This window comes from Pieris rapae, chromosome 23, assembly GCF_905147795.1.
Source record: "Pieris rapae chromosome 23, ilPieRapa1.1, whole genome shotgun sequence".
Lineage (NCBI taxonomy): Eukaryota > Metazoa > Arthropoda > Insecta > Lepidoptera > Pieridae > Pieris > Pieris rapae.
This window is the reverse complement of record NC_059531.1, coordinates 1,622,800-1,644,292: the sequence shown is the minus strand read 5'-3', so window position 1 is coordinate 1,644,292 and position 21,493 is coordinate 1,622,800. Positions and strand designations below refer to the sequence as shown.

Below are 21,493 nucleotides of genomic sequence, written 5' to 3'. Positions count from 1 at the left end.
ATTGTCACAATAAAAAATAACAATATATTTATTAAATTAATAATATTATTATTACATTAATTGATTAATACTCAACGAATAAGATACAGCTAGAAAATGTCAGCGTAAAACTTAAAATTTATCTTAATTTACTATTGATTAATTGTTGTTGTGGTTAATGGCGACGCGACGTGTATCTCGCTCGTATATATATACATATTAATATTAAGTTTCTCATGTAAATATTTTTTTTGTAATGAGAAATAAAGTGATTTAAACATTTATTGTTATTATTATTAATAATGTTATATGCCTAAAGTGACCATTTATTCTTTGACTCAAAATGGAACATTGGTTATTTTTAGGTCAAATTAGTAGTAAAAAAAAATGCACTTTTTAAACTTATTTATTGAAAAGCTTAAACGTTAATCACAAAATATTTATATCCAAACTGTTTAGTTATCTTTTTCATTATCATCTATCTCAGAAGAACAAATTTGGTAAATGGGACGTCTGATTTAATTAGACATGGTACATGCTTAAAACAGTTTTTTAATCAAGTTATTTTAGTGTTACAACTAGTTACGTTAGTATTTTCTTGAAATTTGCTTTTTGTTTTGTTATTGGGCTTGCCGTGTTTATTATAATTAATTGTTTCTAAAAAACTAAAAGTAAGCAAGCAACTCCTGTGAACTCAGCCAGCATATAAACAAGTCGTCGATAGATAGAATAAATTGAATATTATATTGTTAAAGTTGGAGTGTACGCGGTTAATCCGAAAGTTGAGTCTTCCGCCTCAGGTTCTTGTTTGGTACCCATAAACCCAGTCTCCATTATATCTAGATTAAGAACCCAGCCTGTGAGTAAAGCAATCTGTCTGTTCTCTCTGGTCAAGTATGTATCTGGTCAAAAATAGCGTAGTTCAAATATGTCATATTAGCTATCTTTAATTATCTGTGAATAGAAAAAGAAGAATACTTGACAGACATCATGGAAATGCAAAATAGTTATATAAATATGTAAAATATAAACTTGTGAACTCTAGACAAAATTATTTGTGCATGTGAACTGAAAAAAGGTATTTGAACTATGTAATAAATTGTGTGGTAAGCGCCTCATCCGCTAAATTTGAACGGGACGGGCAATAATCGAGCGAAAACTTCGACTTGCAATGGACTTATAAACATCTATAATATACTAGCTTCGCGAACTTCGTTTCTCATGAATGAGATTTTACTGAGCCTACCTGTTTAGTACATACCAACATGGTTCGGTTGTCTGGAATGAAATCTTTTTAGTTTGTTCTGTGAATTTTTCTCTGTATAAACCTCAGAGTTCACAACACATGTTTTTAATAATGAAATAAAAAATATGGGTTGTTTGTAAAGGGTTGAAAATTCATGGTTATATGTATTTACTAATGCTGTATCATAAAAAATTTTTGAACATTTTTTTTATCTAAGTTTGAAAAAAAATTAGGGGTGCCTACCTATAACATTTAGGGGGAATGAAAAATAGATGTTGTCCGATTCTCAGACCTACCCAATATGCACACAAAATTTCATGAGAATCAGTCAAGCCACAAACACCGCGACACGAGAATTTTATATATAAGATATAATAAAAGTTAACAAATTATGCGAAAACATAAATGTCTATCTGGCGACGCTCTTGTATAGTAAATATTATTTTTATTCACAAACATCACACAGACACATAAATATGTTATATTAATAAATGTAAAAATAAGACGTATGTATATTCTGTTTCTTGCCCACTGTTTTACTTTCCTGCTGTATTAGTATATATATTTTTTATATAACAGCGGTCAAACCGGCAGGAGGCTCACCTGTTAAGTGATACCGCCGCCCATGGACACTCTCAAAGAGGGCTCGCGAGTGCGTTGCCGGTCTTTTAATAATTTGTCGCTCTTTTCTTGAAGGACTCAAGTCGAAGTGGTTCGGCAATACTTTATAAATAAAAATAAAAAAAGGAAAAAAAATACATATGTGATCTAAAGAGGTTTTATTGATTTTAGACAGTCATGGAGTGCCCCGAAAAAGACACGCTTAAACCCAAGAAAGATTTATCACTCAGCTCCCTTATATTGTGGAATATAAAAAAAGTTATGGAAATGAATGCTTCTGTTAACCTTAAGGTAACAAATTTGTGTATTTATATATAAACTAGTACATTTATTTATTAACACTTCGTTACATTACAATATAAAAATTGAACATAATTTATTGAAAAGGTGCGGCCTTATCGCTTTCGACCGATCTCTTCCAGGCAACCGCTGTGAGTAAGGAAAAAATGTATTAAATTATATATAAATTTATAAAAAATATAGGTAATATGTAATGTTATATGTATGAATAAAGTACCAAATAGCTATGCAACACATAAATTATTTGGAACATAAAAGTTCCGAATTAGGAACATCGCGTTTCATGACGAATAGCGCTATCTGACAGTCGTGAAACGCAAAAATACTGTTTATCCTACCAATAAGTAATACATAGCTTATTTGGAACTTATCCGGACATTGTGAAACAGGCCCTTAGATTAAAGTATAATACTGCTAACAAGGACTGATCCAGAGTTCTGACCACTTTTGGCTATTTATCGAGATGCGCCCCCAAAAAAACACTTTATCTGTACATATGCGAGGGCGCTGTAAGTTTTTACTGGAGTGTGGTGCGCAAGTAACTTTTTACACTTTTTCTACTCTAGCTGCAGTTGGCAACACTCATCTATTGTGGTCTCTTTACCTACTTTGATTTTAGAATTTGGTTACTAAAATCCTCCATCTCCTTGTAGATGCAACTCACAGTTTATTTAGTGTTTTGTTTTGATATAGTTGAAATATGCATGGGATGATGCATAGCATCTAGAGAATACGTGATTTCAGCCCCCCTAGATCGTCGCGCCCTAGGCTGCAGCCTAATAAATAAAGCTCTTGGCCCCAGATCATTATTTTTCTACTAGGCAAGTAGGTGATCAACCTCCAGTGCCTGACACACGTCGTCGACTTTTTGAGTCTAAGACATGTCGGTTTCCTCACGATGTTTTCCTTCACCGTTCGAGCAGATGTCAAATACGCACATAGAAAGAAATTCCATTGGTGCACAGCCGGGGATCGAACCTACGACCTCAGGTGTGACAGTCACACGCTGAAGCCACTAGGCCAACACTGCTCCTGCTAACATATGAACGAACCTTTAAATAACAGGTGTCTCAAAAGAATGTATACCTTTGTTTAGTGTTAATAGTGGAGGGAGTGAAATGTTAGACCATTCCTTGGTGCCTGAACGTCAAAACTTTTCTGGCTATTACCAAAGAACATGGTTTGAGCAGGACGAGGCGTCGTCATACACGTCCAATACCGCTGCCACAAGTTCATGAAACTTTTTCAGGCAAATTAATCTCTAGGAGATGTGACATACATTTCCCTCCACGCAGTCCTGATTTAGCTCCATATAAAGTCTACGCCAATAAGCCAACATCTCCGGCGCAATTAAATAAAATCATCTTCTTATTCGGTACGATCTTGGCAGAGCGGTCGTGATAGCTATGTGGTAATTGAAGGCGCAGATGTGATGCGCTTCACGACGTTCCACCATCGTTGCCTATTGGAGGTCATCCTGCTGCACTGATTCAGTGTTTCTCCTACGGCAGACTTAATCTGATCAGGCCAACGTGTAATTGTGCGAGGTAGCCAGCTCTTCGTTCTCCTGTGATGTCGACTAGCCTTTTTGATAATTCCCTAAAAAGCCTTAACGCGCTAGGACTTAATAATAACTAAAATGTATTCGTGATGAACGTCAGGTCAGCATTGAGCCACTTAAAAATCATCCATTCTTTCAGGATGCGATGGAATCAGCGTACCAGCATTTGGAAGAGGCGTCTTATGATGTGAATACCTTAATGGCACAAGGACCGGAAGAGCAGCATCTGGCTTGCGCAATACTTGCTTGGCAGCGTCTTGGACATGGCGGAGTTGACAGTTTAATCAAGTAGGTTAACAAATTTAATTTGTTAAAAATTAAGTTGTTCGGATTAATACCGGCAGGTGAGTTTTATCATCGGACGTCGAGGCAGACCAAATTCCACCCATATCACCTCGGCGTTCATCGTTTTACAACTGCGCGTTTTTCAAGGCAGTTTTTGCCGCGCACCACCACTTTGTGAAACCAGCTGCCCACAGAAGTATTTCCGAACCAATTCGACTTAGGGTCCTTCAAGAAAAGGGCGTACCAATTCTTAAAAGGCCGGCAACGCACTCGCGAGCCCTCTGACGTTGAGAGTTTCCATGGGCGGCGTTATCACTAAACATCAGGTGAGCCTCCTGCCCGTTTGCCCCTGTTCTAAAAAAAAATGCAGGCCAGTTATAGATGATAACTTGGAACAAGAGTAAGAGACGCAGCGTGATATGTATGTGTGTTTATGTATGTGTCCGAAATTTGTCCGTTTTTTATGTAACAGGAGGCATACCAGCAGGATACTTAAAGTTAGGCCCATCCCCCCCACATACACACCATCACGCATCAATATAAAGATTTTAAAAACGTTATGAACGTATATATGTAACGAAATCATACCTGTTTTCACCTGGCTGCTAAAAAGTGCGGCCAGGTGATGAACGGCACCCGTGATTTTCTATAATCTTTATGTAAATTGCCGTCATGTAGACGATTTATTTAAATAACAAGTGGATGAAATGTTTTTCCAGAAATCAATTCAAAATTTCACTAAAAATACTAGCGGCCAAATTTTGATAGGCAACTTGGTAGATATATTATTATAAATATACATAAAAAATTGGTTTTTAGCAAATAACTGATGAGCGATGTAATCCTGCATCCGGCTCTTAGTGTTAGGTTTAAAGACATTTATTCTCTAGTAGACATTAGTCACTTAATGAGTTATAATTTGAGAATTACGTTAGCACTTATATGCTAACGTTACAATTTGAGAAAAAAAATAAACTTGGTAGAACTTGGATGAACTTTAATTTCCGTAGATTGGGAACACTCAATAGATGGTCTTTTAATCTTAATTTAAATATTGCTAGGCTGCCTGCACTTTTTATATTTTGTGGGAGTCTATTATAATATACTAGCGACCCGTCCCGGCTTCGCACGGATGCAATGCTGATACTAAATACACTACAGAAAATCTGTGAACGTTGTATATAAAAATGTGAGTTATCTATATGAGATAGACATATACCATCACGGACTTTTCTGTAGACCTTTTCAATGTGTACAATACTTAGTACATTATTTTGATAAAACTCGTAAGATTCAGCCTGCGTTTGCAATGTAAGCGGAAAAAATGTAATTATTTACGACATCACATTAGAAACCTCAAAAATAACAGTATTTCTCCACTATTTAGACAATGTTATTATACATATAAACCTTCCTCTTGAATCACTCTATCTATTAGAAAAACCGCATCAAAATCCGTTGCGTAGTTTCAAAGATTTAAGCATACAAAGGGACATAGGGACAGAGAAAGCGGCTTTATTTTATATTTGACATATAGTGTTGCGTGATGCTGTGAACTAGTAAAAATAAAACTATTACTATGTTTATGTGGTACCAAAACTCATTATCGTCGTGTTGTAGTTCTGGGGTACCCCAACTGGACTAACCAGCCTCCTTAAAAACATTGGCTTGTTTATGGTAAATATTTACACAAAAATGTGAATTCCCAACTCTTCGTAATGTTTTGCTTCTCATTAACACCTCGTGTTTCACTTATAAGGAAATGAGTGGAAAATTGATTTCATAAACAGCGTCTGCGAACTTTTTTATATTTTTCTTTTGTTTAATAATAATAATAAAATTATATATAATAAAATAAAATTATAATATACAGATTATATTTATTTTCTATATTTTGGCTAAATTTAGTACCGTCGATCGGAACCCCTTCGCGGGTAAAAACCTCTTCCAGTTTATTCCAACTGACTCCATGGCTTTCTTTCTCCATTCGCTTCTGTTACCGCTACTATTTCTTCTATCTACCGTTGCTTGGGGCGCCATCTTCTTCTTCCTCTTGGTGCTTTTTTCTTTTATTTGGTTTGCCTTTCATTAAGAACACAGGAACAGAATCTTCTTCTTAAATACCTTCCGTACTGTATCCGCACGCCATTTAATTTATAATTGTTTAATCAAGCCACATTTCATATATCTCATTGAAATATGGGGTACACTATGCAAAAACAAAATTTCTAACTTACAACCACTACAAAATAAATTAATAAAAGCATTATTTAGATACATTCTTTAATACAGACTAATAAAATCTAACATGAAACCAAAATTATGACTATTAAACAACTAAATGTTTATAGCACCTGTCTTAATTAAAAAAAAATTATTAACGACTCTCTCCATACTATGGATGCTTATCATTACACAAGTATAGCAATACTCGTCGAGCGAGTTTGTTTATCTTGCCGAAGCCGCGTACAAATTATTTTAAGAAGTCAATTAGTTATGAGGATTTGCAATTATTTAATCAATTACCATCTAAAATTCGCGATATTGGTGCGTTATATTACAGATGCATGTTAGAGTGTATACTAAAATTGGGACAGCTAATGGCGACTTGTATTTCGCTCCTATAAACATATTAAATTTCCTATGTAAATATAAAACATTTTTTGTCATGATAAATAAAGTTCTTTAAACATTACAAAAATAACCCTCAGTCAGTAGTTTTAGTTAGGCTAGATAGCAATGTTCCGTGAAGAATCAACACATTAAAAAATAATCTGCTTTTTGTCATATTACAAGTTTATTTTTAGATAATCCTCATAATGACATAATTAAACGTAAGAAGCGAAATAGGTTGGTCATCGTAAAAAAAGCAGATCAAGTTCTACTTGTCTCTGGTTCCAGCGAGTCCTTATATGTCACGGTAATGACGTGAACTATTTTTATCGAGTACAAATTATAAACAGTAATTGCAACTTAAAAAGTTGCTCGATTAATAAAGGATACATCTAGTGACTTAATAAATACTTATCAAAATCATCTTGCCTTATATTAAATTGTAATGTTTTGTTATTATTTCTTATACAAGTCTATAAGTTTTTAATCTATATAGTAATATTTGAATATCGAACAAACAGTTCTATAAGTACAATACTTTATGTTTGTACTCTATAGAGTATTAATAAAAATACAATCCTATATTTGTTATATCTATTACGAAACATGTCAATTCCTAGAAGATTGCATCACCAAGGAGTTTAATTATAAATGCGCATAATTGCAATAGTCTGAGGTATTTTCTAATATAACGCATCTTTGGCAGAGAGCGTTTGGCGCCATTTGGCGTTACGTCATTCTTTTATGTTCAAATACGATTGTTGTAAAATTTTAACTTATTATTAGATATGAAATTAATAATCTATTAATTACTAATTTTTAAATATAATTCGTTCGCCTTCTCAGGTATAGTTTGTGTTAAATTAGAAATTGCGATGTGAAAAATTTAATACATATTTCGTAAAAAAACCATTTGACAATTAAAATCGATGCATAGATTATTTACTTAATTCCTAGAAGTTTTAAGGCTATAAAAGGCTTTTGAGTTTTTTTTGCTTCTATAATTAGGTATTTTAATTAGAATTTATTCTGACATTAGTGTTTCTCTTGAATAATATTTAAATATTAGCATACTAATTTACTTAATTTTTATAAATAAATAAATAAATAAAATTACACAATTTGTAATATTATATAATATGTAACATAGCTATTGTCAGCCTCGCCACAGATTATTTTTTCAATAATCTTTAAACAAAACCCGTGACCAAGATGATATAGGGGCGATAAGAAAAATATGCACTTAGATTAAACTTAATTAAGTCAAGAGCGGTCTAGATCTAAGACCCGCATCATTTAACAAATGATAGCGATGACTCAGCAAATTGATACTCAAGTAACTTTCCATAGTGCATAATTTGTAGTCTGTATTTTTAAACGACAATACCAGAGATAAAGATAATAACAAGCAAGGCCCCACGGTTTCACGAGCGTGATAAGCAAATATTACGTCACGCAGTTTTTGGAGATTCTTGAAAACCTCTTTAGGTCTTGGCCTCAGATTTCTGAATCTGTTTCATGATTATTTTTAAATCTATTAGGCAAGTAGGTGATCAGCCTCCAGTGCCTGACACACGTCGTCGACTTTTTGGGTCTAAGACATGTCAGTGTCCTAACGATGTTTTCCTTCACCGTTCGAGCAAATGTTAAATGCGCACATAGAAAGAAACTCCATTAGTGCCAGCCGGGAATCGAACCTACGACCTCAGGTATGAGAGTCGCACGCTGAAGCCACTAGGCCAACACTGGTATACCCAACGATATACCCATAGTAAAACGTTTCTTGACCACCCAGTGGCTCTTTATTCCTAAAAGTTATCATTATGTGGTGTAAAGTACTGGAAAGTCGAAAATAATATTAACAATAATTCAATTCGTCAATTGCCGCCCCGCATGGTAACGTTTTAAAACAGTTACCCCCCCCCCCCCCTCCAAATTTGTTACATAATACTTGAACGCTCGGAATTCTACTAAGTCGGACTGTAGATATGTTGGTATCATAAAAGTTTTATTTTAATTACTCCCTTTCAGATTATTGTGTATCTATGAATGAAAATTTTTTACAACGAAAATATATCTACAACATTTTTAAATTAGTAACATCATTTATACCAATGTCCGATATAAAACAGTATTTTTGTAGATATTGGATACGTTCTATAATACACAGTATTTTTTTCAACACATTTTTTTGTTCTATCATCAATAGTTTCCTCAGTGAACGCGATGATAGATGTTTATATTTGTTATGTTAGTCAGTATAAATAATATAATGTGTTTGTGTTTATTAATTCAAATTTATTTAAATTCTAGTTTAATATAATTTTCTCTATCATTAATATTATGGGTATGGCGTTATAAATTGATAAAATGGGAAATGCGGGTAGACGATGATCTGGCGGTTCAGAAAAATGTAAGTAAGTAAAAGTCTCTCGCTTGGATTGTTTCTCCTTTTGGTGTAAAGAATTGTTTTTTATCTGTTTATTTCTTTGGTTTCCTGTTCTTTTTTTCAATTATTTATTATTGAAGGTACTTTGGGTTGGTAATATTTTCAAAATCTTTCTTTACATAACCTATAATAGAAGTGCGATGTTTATTGTTTTCAGCTTTATACAGCAAGAGAAGCGATCCAGGGATATGAAAAAAGCAAGTACAAAGGTGTCTTTCAAGTCTAAGGATTCACAAGAAGGAGAATGTAGCAAGAATATTACGGGATCAGCTGTTATTGGGCCTGTGGTAAGGCTACCTGTGGAGACAAAAATCGTGATGCATATGGAAAATCCCTGTGCGCGTCACCAACCGAAGAAGAAGCCACAAAAAGATATTATAAGTAAAATCGAGGTATGGTAATTAAATCCTTTGAAACACATCACAAAACATCAAAAACTATTTTTATATTATCAGTCTCGTGCGCGACCTACTAGAATACGGTATAAGGAGGCCGCATTATACAACTTAATGTTGGGACTCGAGAGATTACAAAAGAGCGTACCAATTCTTAAAAGGTCGGCAACGCACGCGCGAGCCCTCTGGCATTGAGAGTGTCCATGGGCGGCGGTATCACTTAATATCAGGTGAGCCTCCTGCCCGTTTGCCCCCGGTTCTATAAAAAAAAAAAGTCGCGAAACGGGAAGTGGAGAGAGTGGAATTATTGGAGAGGGCCGAGGCTGCATGGAGAGATCTAGAAGTTGGATACCAAAGAAGATTGACTGTGGCATCTGTTTTTTTTTTATTTTATGGCAACAGATGCATCATCTTTTCTCCAATAGCTTAAAACAAGAGCTTCCAACATACGAAACCAGAACGTTGCATGTTGTTAGAGAATTGAGATTTGCGTTTAAACTTGCGACTATTAGTAGTTTTCTCTCTTCGTGGTAATAAGCATCGGATCAGAAATACTTGCTGAGTATCGTCATGGGACATTGAGGCAGAATACGGAAACCCGTATTAAAATTTAGGCAATTTTTTCTGCGTAGCCTCATTATGTGAAACCAGCTGCCCACTTTGCCCATTCGACTTTCCTCCTCCTTCAGAGTCATCCAAAGAGCGTACCGATTATTAAAAGGCCGTCAACGTAATTGCGAGCCATCTGGCAATGTGTCGGTGGCAGCGGTGTTACTTTCCATCCATCTGCCCGTTTGCTTTTTGGAATAAAGTTCATTATCGCGCGTTGCGAAAGGCGGCTAGACAGAAAAAATTAAGATGAAAGTTGTAATGACGAAGCTAGCGACATCTCTGTGATGGAACAGAACTTTTTCGTAAAAAAAATGTACATAGGTGTCAATAGATGTCTCTATCTTCAGATTTGTTGCCAAAATGAAACACAATAAATTAATACAAAATAATAATTTTAGGCACTCTAATGACTAAAATTGAGCCTACTGATTATGTTTATATTACATTATAATTGTTAATAATAATAAAAATAAAAATTTATTACAATTCTTTAACTAATTAATCGAAAGGAACTTCGTTCCATCCGGGTGTCAGCTCACAAGTTTTTTTTTTTTTACTTTTTTTAAACATTTCGTAAAGTAAATATAGCCAACATTTCCAGTATGGTAACATATAGTAGTTTTTGACTTAAATCCTTACGAACAAAAGCACATTATATAGTATTAACAAAGATTTAGGTACGCAAATTCGTGAGAGTATTCTTTTCTTTCAGCCATGTTGCATGGACTCAGCATGTATAAAAAGATTAACAGATTTGGATGCAGCAACTGCAGAGTTAAGGAAACGAGCTGCAAGACTCGCGAAAAGGGAAGCGGAGAGAGTGGAGCTATTGGAGAGGGCCGAGGCGGCATGGAGAGATCTAGAAGTTGGATACCAAAGAAGACTGACACTAGCAGAAGAGAAGGAAGGAGACTTGACTAAGGAGGTTTGTTTGGAGATAATTTGCTATTACTTTAAAGATAGCAGCTGTTAAAAAAGAGAGCGTACTCCTCAAGGGCCGGCAACGCACTCACTAAAATGGTAGTATGGGTTGCGGTGACTGTCCTTTTCAAGCGTCCCGTTTACCCCCCTATCAAAATAAAAGGGTTGGCTTATCTTTATACATAATTTAACAGTCATACAACGAAGGAAAACCTTCAAACTGTCAGGCACGGTTGTCAACAGTGCTGACCAACTTAGATTTTTTTGAAGTGAAACTTCTCTACTTTCTTCTTTATTTTTTTTTTTTACGTATGAAACGTCACGAAGGTGTGCAGCGTTTTTGTCAAATGGAGAGAGTCAGAGAGTGAGAAAAAATACACGCTATTGGTTGATGTATTCGTTTAGTAGAATTTATAGTAGTAGTTAGTTATATTAGAACTTTATATGTAAATTCTGTTGCATAACGTCTTGTACAGTAAACGCAAATTTTTTATTTACGTATATTATCATTAGCATGTATACAGCGTGAATATACAAATACATGGAGAGGTTATCTACTGGTACATGATCTATTGGGGCTTTTACCTTAGTAATAATTAATTTACAAACAAATTTCACTTCTGTGTGTACTTTGTACGCATGCACTTTTTTTTGCCTACCTTTTTAGTAGCTACATTATCAACATATGGAAAATTTTGTTATACTATCTTCTAGACTGTTTGCTTTTCTTTTTTTGGTAATACCACGCGTTACTATTCTACATAATCATGGTATTTAGTTTACGTAAAAACATGTTAAAAATTCTGGGTAGAAGCTTGAAACAAGAGTTTTGTATTGTAAACAATTAATGTAATATTTTTTTTATAATTGTAAAGTCATCTATGCTTAACAAAAATTTTCGATTAATTTTTATTTATATAGGTGACTATACTTTAATAATTTTAAAACTTTAATAATTGTAAAAAACATAACTAATTGTTTACACTACAAAACTGTTGTTTCACGCTTAAACCCAAAATTTTTATCAAATTTTTTACGTCAGTTAAACACCTTTATTATAATTTCTAATGTGATGATGAAAGATGACGTGTGCCAGGTACGAACAAATTTTGTGTTGCTAAGCGCAAAACTCGATGGCTTGATATTTTTTTTAATTCCTTAAGCTTTGAGAAAGATTATGGAGATAAAAACACCTAAAAATAAAAGCCAACGATTTCAAATTTAAACACAAAATAACATTATTCATTTATGTAAACAAGTAAACATCTAAGAATGTCAAAAAAATTAAATTAATTGTAAATTTACATTTAATAGCAATTCGTAGGTCAGGGCGTAGAGCGGGCAAGACATTTTATGTCACTCTTTTTATTTGCTAAGATTTGAGTCATACAAATTGTTTGAACTGTAGCAAATCAATTACAAGGATTCTTCTTCTTCAAGTACCTCTCCATTACTGGAGGTTTTATAGATAGTCTCAGATTTTTGTATCTGTTTCATAAAGTTAATCCAGCAAATGTTTAATGCGCACATAGAAAGAAAAATAGCATGTTGGTGCACAGCCGGGGATCGAACCTATGACCTCAGGAATGAGAGTCGCACGCAAAAGCCACTAGGCAAACATTTCTGACAATTAAATAAAGCGAATAACAATATCAAAACTGCAAGTCATCACGACAAGATTAATATTCAAATATTTGTTTAATTTAATTGCTTTAACAGATAGTTATAAGCTACATCATCTTATCAGAACAGTGTTTAATCTAATGAAACGGTTACAGACATTAAAATGTCGATGAAGAATTTTATTAAAAAAAATAATTCGTATCATATTAAAAATATATTAATGTATTTCTTGGGAATGGAATCTCGCTGTTGCCCTTACGGGCTCAGCTCAGCTCAGCTCGGGTTGTTGTGGCGAGGGTTGAGCTAGAGCAAAGGTGTCGTCTGCAAGACTCGTATCTCAGCTTACTCCGCCGAATGATGGTTAAACGCCTGAAGGGATTTTTGTGAATGGAATCTCGCTGTTGACTTTAAGGGCATTAACAGCTCAGCTCGTGCTGTTTTCGGCAAGTGTAGCTCGGCTGGAATCTCCCGCGACTACTGCAACAGCGTCTTCTGAGACTCGAACCTCGGCTTGGGTCGTCGATAAAGGCGGATTTTGAATTTTATTTTCAACTATATACAGTATAGACATTTGATCAATCGGTTTGGTTAAAGTTCTGCCACTCATAAGAAACGAGTTCAAACCTCAATAGAGGACTATTATTATATATTATTAGAATTGTAAATAAAATTATACATATTATATATATATTATTAGAATTTTTAAAAATGTATAATAACTGAATCAATATTAAATTCATCACTTTAAATAAGATTGGATCCGCTAGGATATGTCGGAGCCTCCTACGGGCCCCTTTTGTCGGAATGGGTGGGGCAACCTGATCGTGAAGCAGATACAGAAATCTGGGCCTCAGATTTCTGTGTGTATTACAGTATTACTGCACGCCATTATAATGGGCAAGTATAGTGCTATCAGCCTCCCGTGCCTGACACACCATCGACGTTTTGACGCAAGCCTTTTATCTCACGGCGTTTTCCATCACCTTTAGAGTGAATGTTAAATGCAGGCATTGGTGCATAGCCGGGAATCGAACCTACGACCTCAGGTATGAGGTTTGCTCTTGTGTCATGTGTTGGGTGTTTGATTATAAAAGCACAGCGTCCGCTACCCAGGTCAAACATTGGTTTCTTAACTACTATACGTACGAATAAAATTGATGATTCTATAAGCGATTTTCCAGATAAAGAAATTGATAGAAGATCGTAATAATTATAAGAGCGCGACGAATGCACTGATAAAACAGTTGAAGGAGCGTTCGATGGTGGTTGAGAAGGAGAGAAAGCAGTTGACGGAAATTGAGAAGGAGGTGTGCAATAGAGCCTGCGAGAGGTTAAGGCTTAGTGAACAGGCTTCGCAAGGTGATGCGGCGATGGCTGAACTCCACTGTCGGTCAACGCAGCTGGATCGAGAACTACTGGTGAGTTATTGCCGCATCAATCAAGCCTCTCCATTACCAGAGGCTGGCAGATTAGTGAAGCTACTATTTCGCAGTCGCAATACCCAGTTAAGAAGGAATTTTTTTTATAGAACAGGGGGCAAACCGGCAGGAGGCTCATCTGATGTTAAGTGATACCGCCGCCCATGGACACTCTCAGAGAGAGCTCGCGAGTGCGTTGCCGGCCTTTTAAGAATTGGTCACTCTTTTCTTGAAGGACGTCGAATTGGAAATACTTCAGCTGGTATATATTTCATAATCCAACACCTAGCTTAAATTATATACAACAAAACTAAACATAGCCAAAGTGGAATACATAATGTATATAAAAGGTTCAATTACGAAAGAAAGAGGGCTATTTGTGTAATGTATAATTTAAAATGTAGGGAATCTCTGAGAGATTTATTCAAGGAAATTAATATACTAACCATACATAACGCCATCGAATCTCGAATAAAGAACTACATGATGAATTTAGACAACTTAAGATTTTTTACCCCCAGTATAAAGAAGAGCAAGCAAGACGCAAAGTCATAGCACTGGAGAATGAAATAGATTCTATCCGGGGTCTCACTCTAGAGGCAGAGAGAGCGATGCGTTCAGAGTTGTCAGCTCTGAAGGAGCAGATGATGGATGTCTCTAAACAACTGTTGGTCGAGGAGGCGAAGAACAATAAAGTCAAGGCTGAAGTGAGTATTTTAATGTTTCCAGTTAAGTTCGGTGGCGGTTGTTAAAAAGTGGGGGGGATGTTAAAACAAATGAAACCTTTTATTAAACTTGGACGATTGTTGGTAGCGCCGTGGGGTTTTAGTGGTGGTGGGAGTCCCAGATAACCCTTCACCACCATGTAGCCGTGCCGCGGAAGGGAATGCGTAACGCATTTCCCCACGAAAAAGGGGGGGAGATGTTAAAAAAAATTAAACCTTTTATGGCGATAGTTTGTTTTTTTTTTAAGAATTTGTTTTAAGCTAAGTGTCAACTGTCAACTGTCTTTAATCGTTTAAAAGAGCTCATAATATACAATTTGGGGTAGCGACGCTGGACTAACTAGAATCTGTAAATTGTTATTTTTTTATTTTTTCCAAATAACCAAACCCTACGAAGACAATCTATATTTGGCGACGGATAGAATGCAATCTCTTCGCTCTTTTCACTGATATTTGATAATCAATATAAAGCAAATACGGTAGAAAAAAACGTACAAATGATATTAAAATACACATACCTATGTTTGAAGCATGTCAAATAAGTTTTTAATTATTTTAAAAACTAGTCTAAGTTATAATCTAGGATATTGGCACAGTTGAACTGTCATTTTCATACAAATGTCTATCCATAGCTTGTATCGACAATTGTCTAATACAATCCGTCGATTGGTTATTGGCACACTTTTATCAATATTTCGATTAAGACCTATGTCAGATGGTCAAAAATAGATTGAGATAGGTTATTTGGTTTGGGCGCTAATCACCTACTAGTCCTAGATTGGCAAATAACAGATACTGAGGCCTAAAACAGAATTGTAGTGCAACTGATTTATTTATATCCATTCTTCTTTTTTTATATAATAGGGGCAAACGAGCCTGCGGGACGCCCACAAGGCAATTCTCGCTGCCCATAGACACCCATTTTAGTGGTTGCGTTGCTGGCCTTTAAGAGATTAATGTCTTGCTAATATGAAAGATAACTCCACATTTTTGACATACGAGATAGTTAATTTTTAATTAGTTTATACTTATAATCCTTTTGATAATTAACAGTGAATTACACAGTACACTGTTTATTGTAAGATTAGCTTCTGTCACATTTGTTCATATAAATTTTATTCCTTATTTGCATAATGATATACAGTCGAGACATGCTCAAACTGAGTCAATACATAAATGAGGGAATATTAAAAAAGAATTGTGTACTATGTCAGTCTATCATTTATTTACGTCAAACAGTCTGACGTATGAGTCGAGTCAGTCATCAGTTTTACGTATGGGAGTCACTTCGAACTCTAGTCACCATATTAAATTGTAATTATATAAACACCTACGTTCTTATTTAAATGATGTTACAATTACAGAAATAAGCTATTGCTTAGTAGGTGACTTCTGTGGTGAATATGTTGCAGCCATCTTGCTTAATTAGCCGTTCAATTAATAGTTTAGCCTTTTAACTAAACAGCCTAGCTGTTTTACTAACAGCCTGAAAGATATTCAGTCATAGCATTTGTTACAACATTTAATAATCTGGCTAATGCTTAGCTAATTCGTACGATAGAGCCATTATTTGGCAGATATAAAAAAGATGAAACATATGACATACAAAATATTTCTTTTAACAATAGTTTGAGTCGAATTCACATTATTATTGTACTACTACTACACTCTTCAATTGTATTTGTTGTTTTTTTATGAAAGTTTGGAAAACATCAAAGTTGCGTTTGAGAGTGGCAGAAAGTGGAATTAAATTTAGATTAACAGTCAACACGCTAGGCAAGTAATGAAACGTCATCGATCCAAGTAATTTGCCTAGCTTTTAATCAACTGGCTGAACATCTTTCAGGCTGTTAGTTAAATGGCTAGACCGTTAATTGAACGGCTAATTAAAATAGTTGGCTGCGGCAAATACACAAAACGTTTTTGGAGATGACGTTTTTTTCGTTTGGTTTCCTTCATCTTATGAGTGTATATCCTCAGGGATTATTATAGTAACAATTCTTAATAGGCCAGCAACGCACTCGAGCTTTTTGGCATTGATAGTGTCCATGGGCGGCGGTATCTCTTAACATCAGGTGAGCCCGTTTGCCCCCTGTTCAATAATTATAATAAATTATAAAATAGAAATTTACATAATGTTTAATCTTAGCAAATACAATTAGTTTTGTAGATACAAAAACTGGACATTCACGACAGTATTTATTTATTAATTGTATTTACTAACAATTTATATAACACATCAATCAGAATATAATGTTTTGTCTGAGAAGTTTTAAGGAATCAAAATTCAATAGCGCCTTTAGTAAATTTCTTAGCGAATTTGCTGAACGCAAGGAAATTCCAAATCCATAGCAATTGCAATGCACCTTCTTATGTTTTCAGTCGTTTTCACACGTATATATAAAAAGGATAATTTATAACATATTTATTAGCATTAACATAAAACGCTTTAATTATAACGAGTTGGATCAAGACCGATCTCAACCCAACTGGGTACAATCTCTCATCACCACAATGCTCCACTTAAAACTCAATCAGAACTGTTCCATGTTTCTTGTACGCATTGTCAAAAGTTAAGATGGCGTCTCTGATTGGTCGTTATACAATTCGTTTTTTTTATTAATTAAACTATAATTCCAAACTAGAAAACACCAATTCGACTTAGGGTCCTTTATGAAAACAGCGTACCAATTCTTAAAAGGTCGCCAACGCACTCCCGAGTCCCTGACATTGAGAGTGTCCATGGGTGGCGGTACCACTTAACATCAGGTGAGCCCGTTTGCCCCCTGTTCTATATAAAAAATAAACAGTTAAATATAAATAAAAGAATAAATCATAGTGAATTATTATACTGACAATAAAAACGCGGTCAATTCTCTCGATCATAACATTTCCTTATAATAATCATAACATATATGTATATGTATATTGTATATACAGTATTCGCAACTAATTTGATTTCTTAAATGACAGCTAGAAGAAATGCGCCAAGAGAAAATGAATATAATAGAAGATCTGGAGGGCTGTAAGGATATGTGCGACGGAAGAATACAGAAGAGAGTCGATGTGTTGAAGAAGAGAAGGGAAGAGTTAAACGAGCTAAAGAATAGAGTGATTGCGTGTGAATGCAAGTTGCCCCAAGATGCCGCTGTTGAAGTTAAAAGAACACCATCGTTGGCTGCTCTGTGTTATTGTCAACCCGAAGACAGGGCATTGGTAAGTTACAATTTAATTTTAAAAGTACTGTGTTGAATTGAGACTGTCTGCTTATTGAAATCAATTTTCCTTTATTTTTTTTAGATTTTTGTTGATTTAATCATTTGATTCGTCTATAAAAAAACAATGTGGCGCTCGGGGAATGCTGCGTGTGTGAATACGCAGTATGCGTTCTGTCCCACTCTAACGCACCTGCGCTACGTCACCAGACCGATGTGAGACGTAGTATGCGTTCTGTCCCGCTTTAACGCGTATTGGCCGCACCTATATTACGTCATCGTGTGTTAGGTTTATTTTCGTTACGGACTTTCTTGATTCCCGACGCTTAAAGCCCGCGATAAAATCTATGCAATAGCTTAAAAATACAACTTCATAAATTATCTATACAGTGTATAATGTACTCAGTAAACACCGTACTTAGTAAAATTAGTATTGATAAATTACCGTACTAACGATTCGCGTTGCAATATGGTTGGTGTTTTCGATTTCCAGGATGCATGCTCTTGCATGTCGCTGAGAAGCCAACTGCTGTCGAACCTTCTGTCCGACCTGTTCAGTGGTCTCCAATCGGAGTTGGGCGGCACGAAGTCTCAGATGCCGTGCCAGCTGCTTAAATGCTTAGAGGACAGACACAATTGGGATCGTGGGAGTTTAGTTAAAACTAACCTGAGAAATTTCTTCGCGCAATTGCTCATTGGTGAACTTGATATTGCAATTGCTACTTCCATTGAGAAGTATCATGCTAAGGTAAGGTTTAATTTTCTTTATAGGTAGGTTTGGTCTCCGTAACAGATAACACATTTTTTGACAGCGTCTTATATTACGATGGAGCCGGCTGCACGCACGAAAAACATGACGTATGCGGCGTTACCTCTGTTCAATTTAAGGCTTGAAGTGCAAGCGAGAGCGCGGATCGAGCGACAAAGAGACACAATCGGCTGAGTTCGGCAGCGTTCGTTCGTTAAAAAATTGACATGAGAACAAATGAATGTAACTTGATCAATTCAATTGGGATTTATTCCATATGTATATATATCCATACAAAATATCTATCAAATAAAATTGAAATTTTCTTTTGAAAAATGCAACAATTCCATAACTATTTTCTTATGACGTCACGTTTAACTATCTGTCAGTAAACCGACTTTGTAGATTTTTATGAGGTTTACTTTTTATTAAGTGATGCTGCTTATGAACACTCTCAATACCAATATTCCTGAACAATGAGTTGTACACTTACAATGAAAACTTTACCTCCATTTTAAACTATACTGGCGTTTTTTGCCTCATGCCCCACTGCACACATGGGATCACATAAACATTTTGTAATATGTATATATGATTTTTTCATGTGATACTAAAATCAATATTCTGTGCATATCCGTGCAGTGGGTTGGCGCCCGCTGTACCGACCATTTAAGAGTGGTCTCCGGCCATGATGAGGATGAGGGCTGGCAAGACAGGGCCATAGAACGGAGAGCACAGAAATTGGCAACAAAGTTGGCCGAGCAACTATTCAAAGAGAGGGCGGATCTGATGGCGCAGAAAGCGAAGGATATCATGAACGCTGGACCACCTCCTTGTGAATGCAAACCGAACCAAAGTGAGTGAAGTAGAGTAGACCCTTGGTCTTCGGGCTTGTATTGTGATAAAAACTTTAATATGACTATCGGTTATGTATACCTACAGATTACAACATAAATCACCAGCAAATCTATATATTTAATGTGACTAAAAAATTGTTAAAAAAATATTTAAAAAACTCAGGTAACTTTTACCAATAATGGCTTTGTTTGTTCTTTCATGTTGAATATATGTTTTGATCTACCAATCAATCAATCTTACAACTGTGCTTTATGTTTCTGTTTCAATGTGTATTCCGTTTTGGCTTTTGTGTTTAATGTAATTGTTTGGATATTGTTTAATGATTAGCTGTAGGAATACTTAAATAAATAAAATATAAAACAAATATAATATAAAATATGACGACTTTTAGATGCAGCGGTGTACCCATGCTTGGTGAAGACTCAAAATCCAAATGGACGAAAGGTTGACTCCTCATATTTGAAGAAGACTATACAGGATGTGACGAACATAAAATCACAAATTGAAAATCTTAAGAAGGTATTTATGAAATGTTGGATGCAAATTTATTTCGACCTTAGTTAAAAATTATAATTTATATTTATAGAATTGTAAATCGAAACTAGTCACACAAGAAATAAAAAAATCTGAATTTTTACTTTTAGGTTAAAGGTTATAGACCAAAGGTATATTTTTTAGAAGTTGTTTCTATATGAAAACAGCTAAAAATATAATTGATGAAGAGTTTTAAGATATGTTCTAATATAATTAGGAGGCAAATAGATTCATGACATGCAATTGCCTTTTTTAATTTATCAGGCGCATTGTCATTCTGATAAAAAAATGTGTGTGTACTAGTGTACACACGTAAGAAGTAAAATTTCTTTATTACTTCGAAAAATGATCTACTATATGCAACTTTACACAAATTGGTTAAATAAAGTTAAATTAGAGTATTTCTAAATTAAATAAAAAAAGCTAAATATAAATTCTAAGATATATTTTCTGTAAATTAAATATCAAATTTTTACAGAATTAGAATTACAATTTCATTAATTGTCATAATATATATATATTTTTTTGTTATTAATTGCTTCGTATCAACCGTGGTAATGATAAGAAAAAGATGGCGCGTAACCGGAAAATGTGACGGTAAATTTTACCCAACCCCGCTAAATGAAGTTTCACTTCAATAAAATTAAAAATTTTCTTTTAAACCTGGCAAGTGGTAAAGATTTTTATGTCTTAAACATGCTGCTTGGTTGCTGATGGTTTAAAGAACTAGTATTTGTATATGCACCCATAGCCATTGGTGCACGGCCTGGATTTGAATACACTATATCAGGGTTGTGTCGCACGTTAAAACTAGTAGGCCAATACTGATCAATTCTAAAAGATAATCTATATCGTAAACTGCGAATGAACTAATACTGATAATCAGATAACACGATTGTAATGTACAAGTTGTTTTTATCTATACTGTTGATCATAATTATAAAGTTTCCACATATTGAAATTGACTTGAATTTTACAGGAATCGATTAAGAAAGAGGACTTGCGGCAAATGGAAGACAAATTGGCCAGAATAATCCAACGTGTCTCGGTTAGTAAGTAGTAATGATGGATTATAATAATAATAAACGAATACTGTATCTTCAGTTCCTTGCGTCCCATTTAAAATGTTAGTAGTAAAATGTAAGTAGCCTCAAATGGACCTCTGTATGGTGGAGCCTTTTTTTTGTTTTTTTTCGTGGGGAAATGGGTTACGCATACCCTCCCGTGGCACGGTTGCCTATGAAGGGTTATGTGGGACTCGCCATTGTGCGAACCCACTAAAACCCCACGGAGCCACCAAAAATCGCCCGAGGCAGGATACGGTAACAGCTTAGCCTTGTCCGCATCCAGCGACGAGTACTCCACGGTGGAGAGCCTCTCCAGCCCTTTC

The 21,493-nt window shown here is 35.1% G+C and overlaps 1 protein-coding gene across 1 annotated transcript in view; it reads left to right on the top strand.

Annotated features, from left to right (window-relative positions):
• The first annotated feature begins 2,017 nt into the window (after window positions 1-2,017).
• LOC110993960 overlaps window positions 2,018-21,493 on the top strand; it is a 54,730-nt gene continuing 35,254 nt past the window's right edge. Inside the window, exons 1-11 of the mRNA XM_045633308.1 lie at window positions 2,018-2,137; window positions 3,847-3,995; window positions 9,212-9,446; window positions 10,774-10,986; window positions 13,787-14,023; window positions 14,545-14,730; window positions 17,722-17,964; window positions 18,457-18,711; window positions 19,354-19,567; window positions 19,961-20,088; window positions 21,083-21,151. Coding sequence (XP_045489264.1) covers window positions 2,024-2,137; window positions 3,847-3,995; window positions 9,212-9,446; window positions 10,774-10,986; window positions 13,787-14,023; window positions 14,545-14,730; window positions 17,722-17,964; window positions 18,457-18,711; window positions 19,354-19,567; window positions 19,961-20,088; window positions 21,083-21,151 — 2,043 coding nt within the window. The 5' untranslated portion in view covers window positions 2,018-2,023. The remainder of the gene's footprint in view (window positions 2,138-3,846; window positions 3,996-9,211; window positions 9,447-10,773; window positions 10,987-13,786; window positions 14,024-14,544; window positions 14,731-17,721; window positions 17,965-18,456; window positions 18,712-19,353; window positions 19,568-19,960; window positions 20,089-21,082; window positions 21,152-21,493) is intronic.